Source organism: Monodelphis domestica, chromosome 4 (assembly GCF_027887165.1).
Source record: "Monodelphis domestica isolate mMonDom1 chromosome 4, mMonDom1.pri, whole genome shotgun sequence".
Classification (NCBI taxonomy): Eukaryota; Metazoa; Chordata; class Mammalia; order Didelphimorphia; family Didelphidae; genus Monodelphis; species Monodelphis domestica.
In genome coordinates this window covers 227,466,322-227,483,100 of record NC_077230.1, presented here as the reverse complement: position 1 = coordinate 227,483,100, position 16,779 = coordinate 227,466,322, and the positions used below count along the sequence as shown (strand labels likewise).

The window sequence follows — 16,779 nt, the reverse complement described above, 5'->3', positions numbered from 1 at the left end:
ATTACCTGGGAGATGTGACTCAAATAAAAATAAATAATTATAATTATAAAATATAATTCATATAATACTTTAACATTTTCAAAGTACTTTCCATAGAGATATCTTGTTTAAGCCTCACAACAACTTTATAAGGCAGATGATACAGTTATTATAGATCTTCATTTAAAAAAATTATTTTATAAACCCTTACTTTCTGTCTTAGAAGCAACCCTAAAACAGGGACATGGGTTAGGCAAACTAGGTTAAGTGACTTGCCCAAGGCCACCACAACTAGGAAGTGTCTAAGGTCATATTTGAACCTAGGTCCTTCCAACTCCAGGATTGGTTCTCTATCTAGCTGCTCCATATCTTTATTTTGCAGATAAGGAAGCTGAGGCCTTGGGGGAAGCAATGTACTAGTCATACAACTAGTAAGTGTCAGAAGTAGGATTTAAATTCAACTTTTCTGACTTCAGAGTTAATGTTTAAAAAAAAAATTAACTATACCATGTTCCTTCTTTAATACAAAGTAGGTGACTACTGCAAAAGAGATTTAGACTAAAATTTGAGAGGAAAAAGGTCAGCTTCGTCTAGGGGAGATGGGGAAATGGAGTAGTGAAGACTTCATGGAGGACAATGTAGTAGGTGAGTCTAGTAGGAAGAGAGTTTCATTTGATGGAGATGAACAAAGGAGTGTGTTCTAGGCATGAAAGATGACTTGGAATGGGGATGGAGAAGAGGAGAGGAAATTTATATTGAGGAACAGCTAGTTGTCTAGTTTGTTGGAACATAGAGACTAGACCAAGAGAAAAACACATCAAAGTTTCAAACTGATGTGAGGGGAAAAAGGACCCAAATGTGGAAAGGGGCATCTGGTCATGATTATCGTGTGCTGTTTAAAGGGACACCTGTAGTTAGAAGGGAGTCTATACAGCTGTGGATTGGAAGGGTTGTACTGACCCTGAAACTCTCAGAATGAATTGGATTTCTCTTTGATGGATTTATTTGGCCAATGTTCTAACCCTCAGTCTCCATGGTGACTCACTCCAGCAGGACATTTTGGTAGTATAATGCATTTAGAATTGACACTAGCACCATTTTCTGCTAGCTGGGGCTTCTAGATGCTGTTGCAGGTGCCTGCTTGTATCTAGCTGGGGAACCTTCCTTAGTGGAGTTCTTTAAGACAAGCAAAGCAAGATATTGCTCAGCCACTCAATAGGGTTCTTGTTGGGAGGCAGGGATGGGGAGTAGCCACCTTCTTGGAAGCTTATACAGGTCCTATGTTCAGTGACTGTCCACCACTCACGCTGACTGGTGAGAAGAGACCTCTGTTTTGGTGGAGGAAGTGCAGAAATGTCCTCAAGAGGATATGTCTGTTTATAAGGAAGGTTCAGCCTTTTGTGGGGCCCCTGGTTTCTGTCTCCCCCTACCCATCATCTCAGGTGAGACCATAGAACTAAGACTAAGCCCTTTGATTAAGTCTCATTCATCAAATCTGAGCTACTGCAAGGAAGCTCTACAGAAAAAGTCATTCATGCCCTCTAGGTTCCTGGTGATTTGCTAAGCAGCTCATGGAAAAGATATGCTCTCAGGAAAAAGGAAGCATTGTGGGAAGGGGTCCTGAATTTGGAGTTGAAAGATCTGGGTTTACATCCTGCCTCTGATGCCAACTGCTTGGGTAGCTTTGGGCAAGTCTTATAATTTTCCTGGACCTTACTCTCCTCAATGAGGATGTTGAACTAGATGGTGTCCCAGGTCTAATTCTAGGATCCTTTTTACCTCCTAATCACATCTTCCCAAATACAAACTCTTCTCTCTCTTTGTATATTTCCCCCTCTGTATAAGGAAACACTTGTCACAGTATAGACCTACCACTTAATAAATACTATATAAATGTTATCATGATGATATTTCTCTTATCTCATTCCTGTCCTCAGAGATGATCATGAAACGGGCAGAACTGCCAGGTGAATTTTGGAAGCCTTGGAGCCATTTTACCAAAACTTGTTGGGGTTTTTACCTTTCTGGGTTTTGAGGTTAGGGATACTGAGTCAGGAGGGAGAGGTGGGGAGGAGGGTTTAGGGATGGGGAGAAGAGAAAAAAGCCAAAGAGAAATCTTTAGGAGTAGAAGGGGAAAAAAACAAAGCTGAGGCAATTTCCTAACTAGGGGGCTTTACTGATAGATTGTCCCTATGAATGGGGGGGTAATAGTGATACTAGGAAAGATCATAGAGGGACCAATTCCACCTGGAATGTTCTGTGATTTGGGTCACCTTGTGGAGAGGGTGCATCCGTAGTCCTGCATTGGTTAAGTCCTGGTACCTCTGTGCACCCCCTTTTTTTCTCTTTGGGGATTGATTCCTGTGACTTTTTTGGTTTTGTGTGTTTGAGGGATGGGATCCTGAATAGACAGATGTACAATACCGCAACAGGCATGGCAATAAAAGAGAAAAGCTTTGCTTTGAGGATTGGTGGTGATTCATCCATAATTGTGCACCAGAGAATTTTGTTCATGTAGCCAGAACGTGCTACTTGCTGCTTTCCCACCTATCTAAGGAGCTGGATTTGTTTGACTGTGAGTAGTCTCAATAATAGCAATTTTGGATTCACTACCTTGTTGTGAATGAAGCTAAGCTGTTGGGAATGAAAGAAATTATTAAAAAATAATATTAATTATCCCATCATGCTCAAATTTCTTGTTTCATGTCCAGAATCACTTAGCAGTTCAGTGCCCTGGTTCCTCTTATTTCTCCTAACCTTCACACCCCACTCCCCCTTTTAAACCAAGAGCCACATTTTCTGAGTTGGGAAGACTTTGGCTGGTTGTCTTCAATGCCATTCTCCTAGTCTCTTGTCAAGGAAAGCTCTGTACCCCTGAAGAACCATTTGACTTTTCTTAGTCCCTGGATTACCCCGTTTTTTGGATAGATCATCTTTGAAGTTATCAAACTTGAAAACTGAATGTTTCCCTCAGTCAGATCAGGGATAAATTGTGTGTAGTTAGAACTGCATTGCTTATTTTTTTTGTTTATTTTTATTCTAAACTTAAACACAAAATAAAATGGTTTTAATATGCATAGTATAAAAGATAAGAACTTTACATATAACTGCGAATCTCTAGTATGCACAGATTTAATTTCTCTGAAATGTGTAATAAATTCAACACGTAACTTTTAAAGTAAGTCTCACTTTTTTGTGACTTCTGCCAGCCTTATTTCTTGAACTGTGTGCAAAAAAAAGAAAGAGGATGATTTATCAATTGTCTTGTTTTTTTGTTTGTTTCATTATTCTATCCCTATCCACTCTTTCCTTTCTCTCCTTCCCTCTTATTGGAAAAAAAAATACACAACAAACCCATATGTTTAATTTTTTGTTTTTCCATATTGTGTTTACTGGAGATCATTTTTAGTCACTGTTCCGTCTTCCTTTTTATCTGATCCTCTACCTCCTTCAATTATTTTGAATTTATTTTGTGTATTTATTTATACTTGTGTCATGTCAAGTCAATAAACATTTATTAAGCTCTTACTATGTACTAGTACTATGACCCTGGGCAAGTTACTTAACCCTGTTTGCCTTAGGTTCCTCATCTCTAAGATGAGCAGGAGAAAGAATTGGTAAATTGCTCTGTATCTTTGCCAAGAAAACCCCAAATGGGAAATTGAAGAGTCTGACACAACTGAAATACAATAATAACAACAATGTGCTATATGTCAGACCCTGGAAATATACACACAAATAGGTAGAAAAATAGCCCTTGCCCTTCAAAAGCTTACATTCTAATGGACAAGATGATTCATAAACAGAAACTAGAAGGAAGGGGTGGAGGGTTATGAAGGTGCCTATGATAGGACATTCTAAAAAAAGTCCTGGAGAAGAATCAGGAGTGTAGCCTGGAGAGGAATGAAGACTTGCATGACTTGGGCATTCTCTTTAAAAATGGAGAATCCAGGAAGAACTGGTCAATTAGAGTGAGGGACCTAAGAGGAAGAGGATCCTTTTAGTAGGTGAAGCCCTTGTCTGGGGGGAGCTTCCATGGTAGAGAGGTTTCTGGGGCACTGTAGACAAAAAGAGTGTAGCCTACAGAGGAAACTCAATTTCTCTAGATATCCATGTTGTCTACCCTAAGAACTGAGATGGTCATATTTCTGACCTTGCATCCAGTGGCCAGCCGAGTGCCTGGCACATAGCATTTAATAAATTCTTATTGTTTGATTCATTGATTCTTCCTAGTGCTAAGAGGTAGCAGGGCAAGAGTCAAAAGAAGGCTGGACTTGGAATCAGGAAACCTAGGTTTGAAACCTGCTTTCGATACTTGATGTATGGCCTTGGGCAAAGCTCTTAATTCTCCAAATAGAGATTTTGTTTTCCATTTGGTTAAATGGGGATAATTTGATTTGTTTACATGACCTGCCTTAGTGTTACTTGTGAGGAAGACATATTGCCCAATTTAAGGTGCTATACAAATATTCTTTATTAGCATCTGTATTCTAGTCATTATCTTGCTATCTACAGAGAGAGATTTGGATATACATTCAAACCACTGTAACTTTTATACTCCCATACTTATGTGTTTCCTGTTTCTTTTCATCTGCATGTTACCCCTATGGGAGAGATCCAGCTTCAGGAAGTGATAATGAGCCTCAGTGCCTGGAAGGGTGCCTTGATTCCTCCAGATCTGGTTTCCCCCATGGTGTTCTTTGTTCTAGCTTTGTTGTCATGTACATGAGATCTTAAGTAGCAGTGGGAAAGGAAATTTTAGAATGATACTCTTTCCAAAAAATTTTGTAGATTTATTTCTCCCCTTTTAAAAAAGTAATTTAACCATACATTATTCCACATATTTGCAAAAGAAATGTTTGAGATCTTGGATCAGCTTAGATGCAGGTGCTGTCGTCTCAAAGTAAAATAGTTAAAGATTAGCTCCTCTGTCACTCTGCCTGCCAAGTTCTTTTTTTGCAGGTGTTTCTTTTATCCCTTGTGACATCTGAGAACACCTTAAGGAGAAGAAGGTGGGAAGAACTAGGTGGGGGAGGGAGGGAAAGTGAAAGAGAAACAAAGACTTATTGTTGCTTATATCTTGACGGTAGAATTTCTAAGAACAGCCAAAAGGGGGGGGGACCTTAAAGACTAGCTCCACTTAGGCTGGGGCTTTGCATGAGTTTAAGAAGTAATGTTCTAATTTTCACAAAGGAGGTCTAGTCAACAATAATAATTCCTAATGGGGTACTGAGCCTAAGGAGTTAAAACTATAGTCACTTAGATTCAGAGATGTATATTTAGTTCTGGGCTAAAGAAGAGAGAATCGGGAATAATTTGGTCAGTAAGAATCAGTATCACCTAGAAACATGATTATTGGGGACCAAAATACCTCTTTTTGAGCCTTTTATCTTAGTCAAAGTGTGATCCAGGGACACCAGAGGGTCCCTGGGCCTTTTTAAGGAAGTTTAGGAGTTGAAGTTATTTTCATAAAAATACTATTATTTTAAAATTTCTAATATGGTATAAATATCTATAGATATACTCCAAAAAAGCAAAAGTATCTTATGGGATCTTTAATAATTTTTAAAGGGGTCCTTGAGACTAAAAAATTTGAGAACCTTTGTCTTAGACCAGCAGGAAATTTAGATTCTAATTTTGGCTTTGCCACTTACTAAATGTGTGACTTTAGAATCTTTGAGATAGAAGGAACCTTAGAAATAATGTGGTCTGACTCTGGTGTAGTCTGGTTCGATGAGGACACTTCCTGGAGTGTAGTGAAGGGAGAAGGATACAGTGCACAGACACACACAGTATGAAAAATCCCTAAATACTTTTGCCTCAGAACACCAAAGGAATTCTTCCAAACCCTGTGTTCATCCTCACCTACCTTACAGATTACTGAGTATTCTTAAGTGCCTTAAATCTGTTTACCGTAACTTGGTGCATTTTTATTTTATTTATTTTATTCCAGTGACATTTCCCAAAGCTATATGATTCGTGTTGGCTTCCTATCCTCTCCCCTCCCACCTCCCAGAATTGACAAGCAGTTTCACTAGGTTTATACATATATTATTATCATGGTGCGTTTTAAAAGAGTTCTACCTCCTTTTGTCTTCTTGAGTTTAAAGCACAAAGGCTGAGAACCACAGATAGTCATTAAACAGATTTTAAAAAATTCTCTGTGTGTGTGTGTGTGTGTGTGTGTGTGTGTGTGTGTGTGTGTGTTGATTCAGTATCCCCAGGGAGTTATTCCTCATCCATCATTTGAACATCTTCAGTGATGGAGAACTCATTACTTTGAGCAGCTGACCTGAACTTCTTTGAACCCCACTTTTTTCATTTCTAGAATGAGAAGATTGGCCTGATGACCTAGTTCTAAATTTTTTGGGTTTCTTAGAGAGTTTTTTAAAGTATGTACACAAATATAACCTAATAACCAAAGGGCCGTTTTGCTTTTGTCTTGTGTTTTTCTATTTACATTTAAATATGTTGTTTTTTTTCCCTTTTGCTTCCTAACACATTAAAGTCTTCTATATTTCTAAATAACTCTTCTGTTTCCCATTTGATGCTGGAAATAAATAGTACCATATCTTAGACTGAGTAGAGGATCCTGTCTAAGCTTACTGCTTTTGTAGCTCCACTGAGGTAGGTGACCTGGACAAGTGTTAAGGAACTCCCAACATTTTGTTCAATTAGACTGCAGGCTACATGTATGCCATGTGTAAAAGGAGAGAGGTAATCAGAGGATGGAATGATATCAGCAAGAGACACAAGTAAACGAAATAATTCTCACCAAGGACTTATAGGCAAGAGTTGCTTCAGTGTGAATATTCACCCGTGTATGATCAAGATGTAATTATAAAATGGTCTTTAGAGAGGAGCCAGTTTTTTTTTTTTACTTAATTTTATTCTGGGGAATTGGAAGCAAGGGGTATATATATGTTCAGAAAAGCCACAAACTGGCATTTGAACTCTCAAACCTTGATGTTCTCCTGTGGACAGGAGGAGGAAAAGGATCCTTGACCTAGATTTCCTGTATCTGTCACTTTGGCTAATTTTTCTGGTGATTCAATCTGTTTCAGGTGAGCCTGAATGATTCCCATAATCAGATGGTGGTACATTGGGCTGGAGAAAAGAGCAACGTGATTGTGGCGTTAGCCAGAGATAGCCTGGCACTGCTGGGGCCTAAGAGCAGTGATGTAAGTATTATGTCCTTATTTGGAAGGAGGGAGGTCTGAGAGCTTGTTGATGCTTGGGCATGTTCATACCTCCTTTTGTTTTGCCTGTGGGAGGTGACTTCTGTTCTTGACTCACCTGGAGAAAGTGGGGAGTGGAGACCAGGAATATTATTACACAATGGCAGGGCCGGGTAGTTTGAAATATTATCTCTTTTGCTTGCCTGAAATATAGCTCAGAGCTGAAAACATATCCCTATAATACTGTGGTTGCTTTTTTCTCAAAGTGACATGGTATTGTCCTTTGCTGTATTCACTGGACATGATGCCAGAAATGTATATTCCTGGGCAGAAGCCACCTTGTCCCTTGGAACAGAGCCCAGATGGAATCTCACTGGCTTTCTCATTTGTTGAATTCTTTCTTACCTGTTGTACTTTAGTGACTTTTCTTCTTTAAAGCATTCAGGGGCTGGTTATGCTACCCCCATTTCAGGATCTCTGCTGAAAATAAGGAGAATTTCTTTGGATTATATACATCTGAAACATTGACAACCTGGTACTGTTTGTAGAGGGTCCTTTACTGCTGTAGTTGCTATGTTACCTGGAATACTAGCAAGAGGATGTTTCATTTCAGCTGTATGCAAGGATCCTTCCATTGAATGCAGTTTTACTTTCTGTGTGTGTGTGGGGTACTCATTATGTGAAATATATCATCCATATATGAATATATACACAATACATATATGATATTTTTAACTTTATTTTTATATGTGTGTCTAGACCCATGATTTCATGGGTATAGAGAACTTCCACTGAGGAAACTCCCATTTTCCAATGTAGACTACCAGTGATTCTGCAGTTTGTACTTTTTAGAGAATCACGTGGGATATCGAGGGGGTCAAGTGACTTGTGTGAAGCATCATACAGATAGTATATATGTGATAATACGATTTAAACCCAGTTCTGATTCTGAAATCAGCTTTTTTATCACTATGCCATTCTGCCTTTCATAATTTATAATTAATACTGCATGTATACTATTTTAATTAGATTCAGACAAAAGATAGATAGTACAAATCATCTCAAATCTAAAAGTCTTTGACATTTTCCTGTGGGCAATTTGAAGGACTTTAGCTTTGAATGCCTATGTTCTCTTTCCTGGCTCATCCATCTGGTGATTTGAACTTTCCCAGGTTTATTGGAATTACAAATATAATTTGTATTGGGTACATTGGATAAAATACATGAGAATAGGGAAGAGTAGGTGGAAATATCTACCTTATTTTTCACATGTATCTTCTTACTTACTCTTGCAATGTTCATGGTAAGTAGGCAGAATACTTATTATTCACACTGTTTTTCAGGTGGAGACTCTGGGGTCCTTGGAGGTTAAGGTATTTAGCTAGGGCTACCCCTTTTAAGCAGTTATTATTTGGGAATCTAAAATGGGGACAGCCACAAGGAGGTAGAATTCTGTGAGGGAAGCCTTGAGCACAGCTTCACTCAGTGGGATAATGAGGCCTTTGATCACTGGAAAATCATAAGCTAGCTTATTGTGTAGGACCAGGAGTAGGAAAGAAGGATGATTTTTTTTGATGAAAAGTTTTTTATTAATCATGAATTCGAGGAAGGGTTGCATACAGCTTTTGTATCTGTGTACTGGAAAAGCATAGATACTATGTTTCAAGAAATCATAAATGAGCACTACTCAGATCTATTAAAATTGGATGGCAGAGCGACAATAGACTTTCCCCATTACTTACTGAAATGAGATCCTAAAAGTCTCAGGAATGCCAAAGTCAAAATCTAGAGCTATCACATCAGAATTTAGTCAGTCACAAATATAAAAGTTCAACTATCATTTGAACCACACTTGAACTCATAGAACAAGACCTGGCAGCTTCTCCTATAAATGAGAAATCTTTGAATACAGTGTTACAAAAGGCAGAAGATAGGTGTTTACAGCCAAAATTATCTCACCTTACAAAGCTGGGTCTCATCCAACCTGGAGGAAAAATCTTTATTACAATGGATAGCTTTCAAGCATTCTTGATGAAAAGACCAAAGCTGAATAGAAACTCTGGGATTCAAGAATGAAATAAGAATCAAGAGAAGACTAGAAGGGTAAACTTTTTTGAGCACTTGGAAGAAGTCATATGATGATACAGTGTTAACTTTCTGGTGGGGAAGAAGAAACAAGGTTCCTCTCAGAACCTTAATTTCTTCAAATGGTATTTTTGTTGTTCATTCATTTCAGTTGTATCCAACTCTGTATGACCCTATTTGGGATTTTCTTGGCAAAGATACTAGAGTTGTTTGCCATTTTCTTTTCCATTTCATTCAACAGATAAGGAAACTGAGGCAAACAGGGTTAAGTGACTTTTCTAAGATCACACAACTAGTAAATATCTGAGGCCAAATTTGATCTCAAGTTTTTTTTGACCCCAGGTACAGCGTTCTATCCACCATGGTACTGAGCTATATTCTCAAGGAGTGCAAAAGGAGTTGACTAAGAAAAAAACAGCAGACCCAGGGATGAATTGATTCTAATCTGATAATTTAAAGAGAGAAAAAGAAAGGAAAGTCAAAGGAATACATTTGCATAGGAAGGAGGAAGGGGGTAGAATGTGATATTTCTCTTAATTGGAGGTTATGAGAAGAATATACAGACATGGAAGAAAGTATGAGAGGAACAGCCATCAGAAGGTCTTCATTTTTATCTGAACTAGAGCAAGGAAAGTTGAGTACACACACATATATACAAACAAAGATTTTGATTTAGAAATATAAGAAAGAAGTAAAGATTAGCCAGACAGCTTGAAATTAAGATATCTACAGCCCAGTCAAAGATGATAGAGTAAGAAGAAGCAGTACAGCTAGACTACCCCCAGCCCCCATGCCCCTTTGCCTACCAGGTATCCCAGCAAAGATCTAAGAAGACCTCCAGACCAAGTAGTGATCAGGAAATCAAAGAAGAAAGGACTGTGGGGTATCTTTTCCCCATACCATCAGAAATTCAACCCACTGGCACATGACCAGGGCAGGAACTGTGAGACAAGGGTGACTGGGCTCTTGGCCTCAGCCTCGCATCTGGGCTAGCATTACAGGGTTTTCTACAAAGGCAGGGGTCGTGGACTTAGGCCAAATGGCAGCAGTTCGAGATTCCTCATAGGAGACTGAGGATTTAGCCTTAGGCTGAGAACAGAACAAGCCTAGCAGTACTGATCACCCCTAAGGGATTCCAGGCTCAGCCTTGGGCAGAGCAGAGGTAGGATAATGGCAGGGGTCCCTAGAGCCATTGCTTTAGGCATGCAACATGGGGTCTCCCATGGGGCTCCGAAAAGAGATAAGTTAGTAGCAGGATAGTACAGAGCAGATCAGAGACCTTGGGCTCAATTTGGTTACTCTGAACTAGCTGATTGGAAAGTGCCAACTACTGTTTACTGGAGCACCCCCCCAGGGGCAAACCTGCAGTCCTGTTGAGTAGCCATAGTCCTGTGTGTGGAATCTGAAGAGCCCAGGAAGGAAAGGATCTTTCTGTGCTCTTGCTTTAATCATGTAGTACCTGCTGAAAATCTGCAACTACCTGGCTCATGTTGCCCTTGTGCACCTTAAAAAAAAAAAGAAATTCAATAACTGAAGAACAAGCCAGGCCAGGATCACACAAGGTTGCAGTAGTCCCATCAGAAGAATAGAATCTGGTCCCAACACAGAGTTCTAATCTGGGAAGTAAGACTGTAGGATGAGAAAACAAAAAGAGATAAGGGCTATTTTGAGTTCAGGGATACACAAAATAAACTAGAAGAGAAGAATAATAGCATTACCTATAAGCAAAGCCTTTAAAAAAAAAAAGGAGAGAGTACATGGCTATATACTCAAGCAGAATTCCTAGAAGAAATGAAGCAAGAGTTAAAAATAATGTTATAAGTGAAATAAAAATGGTAGATGAAAGAGTTGGGAAAGAAATGAGAACTACAGCGGAGAAAATTGAAAGAGAATTACTAACTTAGCACAAGAAGTATAAGACTACCTAAGTAACATATTCTTTGAAAATTTGAATGGAGCAAGTAGAAGTTAATGACTCTATGTTAAGAACATTTAAAAGTCAAAAGACTAGAAAAGTATATTTCATTTCAAAAATAACTGTCAGAAAAACATGTCAGGGAGAGATAATTTAAGAATCATTGGACTACCTAAAAACTAAGACCAAAAAAAGAGCCTAGATAATATATTTTAAGAAATTATGAAAGAAAACTGCTGAGACATTATAAGAAGAGGGAAAATGAAAACAAAATATATCTATTATCTCCTGAAAGAAACCCCCAAATGAAATTATATGGGGAGAGAGGGAGAGAGTGCAAGAGAGCACATGCAACTAATCAAAAAGAGAGGTATCAAGATAGTCATAGTCATAGTCAGGATCACACAGATTTTAGCAGCTGTCACTATAAAAGAAAAGAGATCCTGTAATAAGGCTATTCCAGTAGGCAAAAGATAGGACTTACAACCAGGAAAAATACCCAGCAAAATGATATAATCTTACTGGGGGAGGGAAGGATTTTTAATGATATTGAGGATTTTTCAAGCATTCCTTATTTAAAAATACTAGAATTAAGTAAATACAAACATAGGGGTCAAAAAAACAAAAAGGTAAATGCAATTGAAGAATCAAAAGGGACTTTATAAAAAAAAGTTTCTCATATCATAAGGGATCATAGAAGAGTCAAGATAGTTTAGCATTACTTTTGTTATGTTTTAATGACATTTGAGTAAGAAAAAAGGAAAGGAAGGGGGGAGAGGAGAAAAGGAGAGGAATAGAGGGTACTAATTATCTCACATAATTCAGGACAGCAAAGAGAAGTCTATAAAAAGAGGAAGGGTTGGAGGGAGCAGGTGTCACTAGAAACTAATTTTCATTTAAACACCTGGTCAAAGGACAATAGGAACCCACAAACACAAAAAGAGTTTTATCTAGAAATACATTCAACTCAAGAAGGAAACAAGGGAACAGGGAGAAGAGAAAAGGGAGAATAATAAGAAGGATATTTTCAGGGAGGGATTAGTCATAAACAAAATAAGCCCTAACCTCAGAGAGCTTGGTTGACTGAGTAGACAGTAAACATTTATTAAGTGTCTGCTATGTTCGAGACACTACTCAGTAAGTACTGGGGATACAAAAAGAGGCAAAAGAGTTTCTCCTCTCAATGAACTCACATTCTAATGGGGAGCCAACAAAGCAAACAAATATGTACACCCAAGCTATATATAAGATAAATAGGAAATAAAATTAACAGAAGGCATTAGAATTAAGAGGAATTGAAATAGGCTTGATGGGACTTTAATTGGTTAGTTAAAGAAAGTTAATTAAAGAAAGGAAGCCAGTAAGTGGAAATAAAGAGGAAGAACATTCTAGACTTGGAAGAGAACCTGAGAAAATGTCTGGAGTTGAGAAATGGAGTGTCATGTTTTATGGAATGGATTGAAGAATATGTGGTTGAGAGTAAGGTGTAAGAAGACTGTGAAGGTAGGGTGGGGCTAGGTTTTGAAGGAGCGTGAGTGCCAAACTGACCATTTTTCATTTGATCTTTCAGGCAAGAGAGAGCCACTGGAGTTCATTGAGTAGGGGAGTGATGCAATTAGACCTGCGCTTTAGGAAAATCACTTTAGTAGCTAAATGGAAGAGAGATTAGAATGGGAAGAGACTTAGGATTGGCTGACCCATGAGCAGGATTTTGCAGTGTTCAAGGTGTGAAATGATGAGGGCCTGCACTGGAATGGTGGCACTGTCAGAAGAGAGAAGGGGCGATGCCTCTTGGAGAGATGAGGCAACAGTGAAATTGATAAGCCTTGGTAACAGCTTGGATATGGGAGAAGAGAAAGTGTGAAGAGTCCAGGATAACTGCTAGGTTGTGAGCCTGAGGGGCTGGCAGGATTTACCCTGGACAATGATAGGAAAGGTAGAAGATGGGAAGGACTTAGGGAAAGATCAGGTGCTCTCTTTTGGACATGTTTAGTTTAAGGTGTGTAATAGGTATATTTTGGGGGATGGGATTGGATGGGATAAGTGAACTACTTTGGATCACTAACAAGTTTTACACTGTGGGTACAAGATCAGGCTGGCCCAGGCCAGAGCCTGGTCTAGGGTTCATTACACAGACCACTCAGTCATAGATTAGGAAAGAGGTTTGGAGGGAAAGGCGAATTACTACCACTAATTTCTAATGATCCCAGGAACTACATCTTCACAAGAGGGGTCTCCATAGAGTTTGACTGACTATTCTTATCTCCCTCTCCTCTCTCACCTAAAATCCCCAACCCTAAAGTCTGGCTATCCTGCACTAACCCAAATCTCTTTTGATTGTTAATTGAGGTATTGGTCTGTAGCAGATTAGACAGGGACCCAATGGAAAGATCCCAAGTCCAGATGTACTCAGACTTCCCACTCACTGACAGCTGCAGATGACTGGATGCTGTTTCAAGTTAACTTCAGGTTCAAAGATCTTCTTTCAAGGGAAATACGGGTCTCAATAGCAAGGACAGGTATAGGAACTCCATCAGGTATTTGGCAACAAATTCTTCCAGGTGTTTACAGTTAGCAAACCCCAAGACAGACTCCCAGCTCCTGAGTTCTCAGCTCAGCCCTTCTGTCAACATTCCAAAATCTTCCCTGTTGGTCTGATGCCTATTTTCTTTGTAAACTTTCATTTTCTTTATAACAGGAGTCTACTGTACATGAAGTTTGAGATGTCTGAAAGGCAATTAGAGATGTGAGTTTGGAAGTCAGCAGATAAGAGATAGGCAGAAAAAGTAGATTTGAGATTTAGCACCATAGACATGTTAATTGAGCCCATGGGAGCTTATAAAACTACCAAATGAAGTAGTAGAGAGGGAGAAGAGAAGATGCCCCATGACAGAACCCTGTGAATCATGTATAGATAGAGGGCATACTCTGGATTAGGATTTAGCAAAGGAGATTGAGAAGGATTAGTCAGATAAATAGGAGGAAAACAAGGAGAACTTTTACCAACAAAGGAAAGAAAATAGATCAATGAATTAGGAATACACCAAAAGAAAAAAAAAAGTTGGAAAATGAAATTTTAAAACCATGATTAAATATTTAAGTAGAAATTCTAAAAGTCAAAGAAGAGATACATAAAATCAAAAACTAAAAAACAAAACAAAACCTGAGCTACTAGATTAATGTAGGAACTTTTTCTGGGGTAGGGAATGCTATTTGCTAATTTTAATTTAAAAAAAGAAAAGAAGAAAGTCAAACTGCTGCTATGAAAAATGAAAAAAGAAGAAAGAGCAACAAATGAAGAAGTAAAAGTTATTTTTTGAAACTATTTTACCCAAATTTGTGCCCCCAAGCCCCTAGAAACTTAAAAGAAATGGATTTAAAAAGATACAAAATACCTAGACTTAAACAAAATAAGAAATTGAGATTAAGAACTTAATCACAGAAAAAGAGATCGAATAAGATGTGTATTAATCCACTCAAATGATAATACTCTTTACAAAAATAAAACATTTAAAAATTGGAAAAATATTACTTAAGGCAGAATAGATTTATCCTTAGCTTGTATAATAAAAATGACAGTACTGCCTAAATTAATTTACTTAGTCTATGCCATACCAATCATACCAAAGGGTTGCTTTATAAAGCTAAAAAACAAAACATTTCATATGGGTATAAAAAATTCAAGAATCTCAAGGGAAATCATGTTTTTTTTAGAGTCTAATAGTCTCCTATTTCAAAATATACTACAAAGCAATAATCTTCTAAATTATTTGGTACTTGTCAATATATCATTCCAGAGCACTAGTTATGAAGCATTATCTCCTTTCATAGGTTATGGACTCAGGGTGTAGAATGACATATAATTTTTTGACTTATCGACGTGAGAGTTTATTTTGCTTGACTCAGCTTATGTGTGTATGTGTCTTTTTTTAAACAAGGATTTTGTTTTTCTTTTCAGTTCTTCTAGAGCTTGCAACCAATTCCCATTTTTTTTTAAGATTTTGCATGTGTTTGCTTATTTCTCACCATTTCTTGTTGCTTCTGTTTCTTTGCTTTTTTTGTTCTTTTCAGATGGGGGTAAGGGGTCGATAGGAGAAGAAATATAATATTCTTAATTAGAAAAAATACAATTTAATAATAAAGTAGTGCTGAATTTATGTCCTTTTTTGAAAAGAAGTATGAAATGGAGATCTTATATGATTTTATTTTATATTGTTTATCTGAAAATGCTCTTTTGGGGGGTGTTAATTAAAAAAATCATTTTGACCTAGAGCCAGGAGCTAGTAGTGTCAGAGATGTTAGCAAGCTTTTCTTTCCCAGTGATCTGAAAGAAGAGTTTATTAATTCCTTGATTAGAGCAGAGGTTAAAAAGAATACAGTTGATTTCTAAATGATGGAGGACAATGTGGTGCTTATAGTTTGAATCTGGATTATTCTAGAAGCCAAAAACCTATAAGTTTCAGTTTATCTCTTGGAAAAATACTGGAAATAATCATCACTTATCCAGTGATTTTTTGGTTTCTTTAAGTGAATAAACTTGGTGTTGGGTAACATGAACATATTATTCATAAAGAATAAGGTCTCTCTTGAGATTTCTTTCTGTAAAAAGCCTGTATTTTAAAATGAAACAGTAGATGTTATTTTTCTTGATCTTAAAATAAGGATTTTGATTCTATCCCATGTGTAATGTATTATATGACTAAAGAAAATCTAGTCTGGTTCAAGTTCTTTTAATAAGATTTTGGCCAAACAGCCATTCACCATCTATATTTTGTCTAGGTATAAGGGTCAATCAGGAAGGAAAAATTGATTTCATCTAGCCCCAGTTCAATTCAAGAATCATTTTTAGGAATCTTTTCTGTGTAAAAATGTTATATGTTAAATACCCAAAGATGCAGTAGTAACTGTGAGTGGTATAAAACAACTGGAGAAGATATTCTTCAGGAAACCAGCCCTGCACTTGGAGTTGTGCTTTTTTTAGCAATGCTAAATTGCTTCCTAAATTGATTCCTAAATGCTCATTTGATGATCTTTTAGAAAGTGTCATTCTTCTTGACTTATTTGCTTTGATACTGTGGACTGTGTCCTTTTGCTACGTATTTTGTCCTATCTGGGTTCTTATGATACATCTCTGTCTAAGCTTTCTATTTTTCTGCTGCTTCCCAAGTATTATTTGCTATATTATAACCAGTGTCCCTAAATGGTCTTGTTTTAGAATCTTTTCTTTTCTACCTTCTCCTTCTCTCTCTTGATGTTCTCATTGGTTTAACTATAGGTCTCTATTCAGGTGCCTTTCAGATCCATATATTTGGCTGTAGTCTCTTTTGACCTTCAGTAATATACCCAATAAACATTTCCAACTGGCATATGAAACTTAGTGTGTTCAAAGCAAAAATCATTATTTTTCTCCCTAGAGGGCATCTTTCTTTCTAAATCTCACCTCCTTTTTCAAACATTTATCTTATATCTTGGAATCAGTACTTTATATTGGGTCCAAGGTAGAAGTGGTAAGGACTAGGCAGTGTGTGTGTGTGTGGGGCTGTTAAGTGACTTGCCCAGGGTCACACAGGTAGGAAAGGTCTGAGGCCAGATTTCAACCCAAGACCAGGAACACATTTCTAA

General features: G+C 37.7%; 1 protein-coding gene across 1 annotated transcript in view; it reads left to right on the top strand.

The window, feature by feature from the left end:
- The window catches only part of SORL1 (sortilin related receptor 1), a 226,561-nt gene that overhangs the window by 28,972 nt on the left and 180,810 nt on the right, over positions 1–16,779 (top strand). Inside the window, exon 2 of the mRNA XM_001370225.4 lies at positions 7,044–7,160. Within this exon, the coding sequence (XP_001370262.2) occupies positions 7,044–7,160 (117 nt within the window). The remainder of the gene's footprint in view (positions 1–7,043; positions 7,161–16,779) is intronic.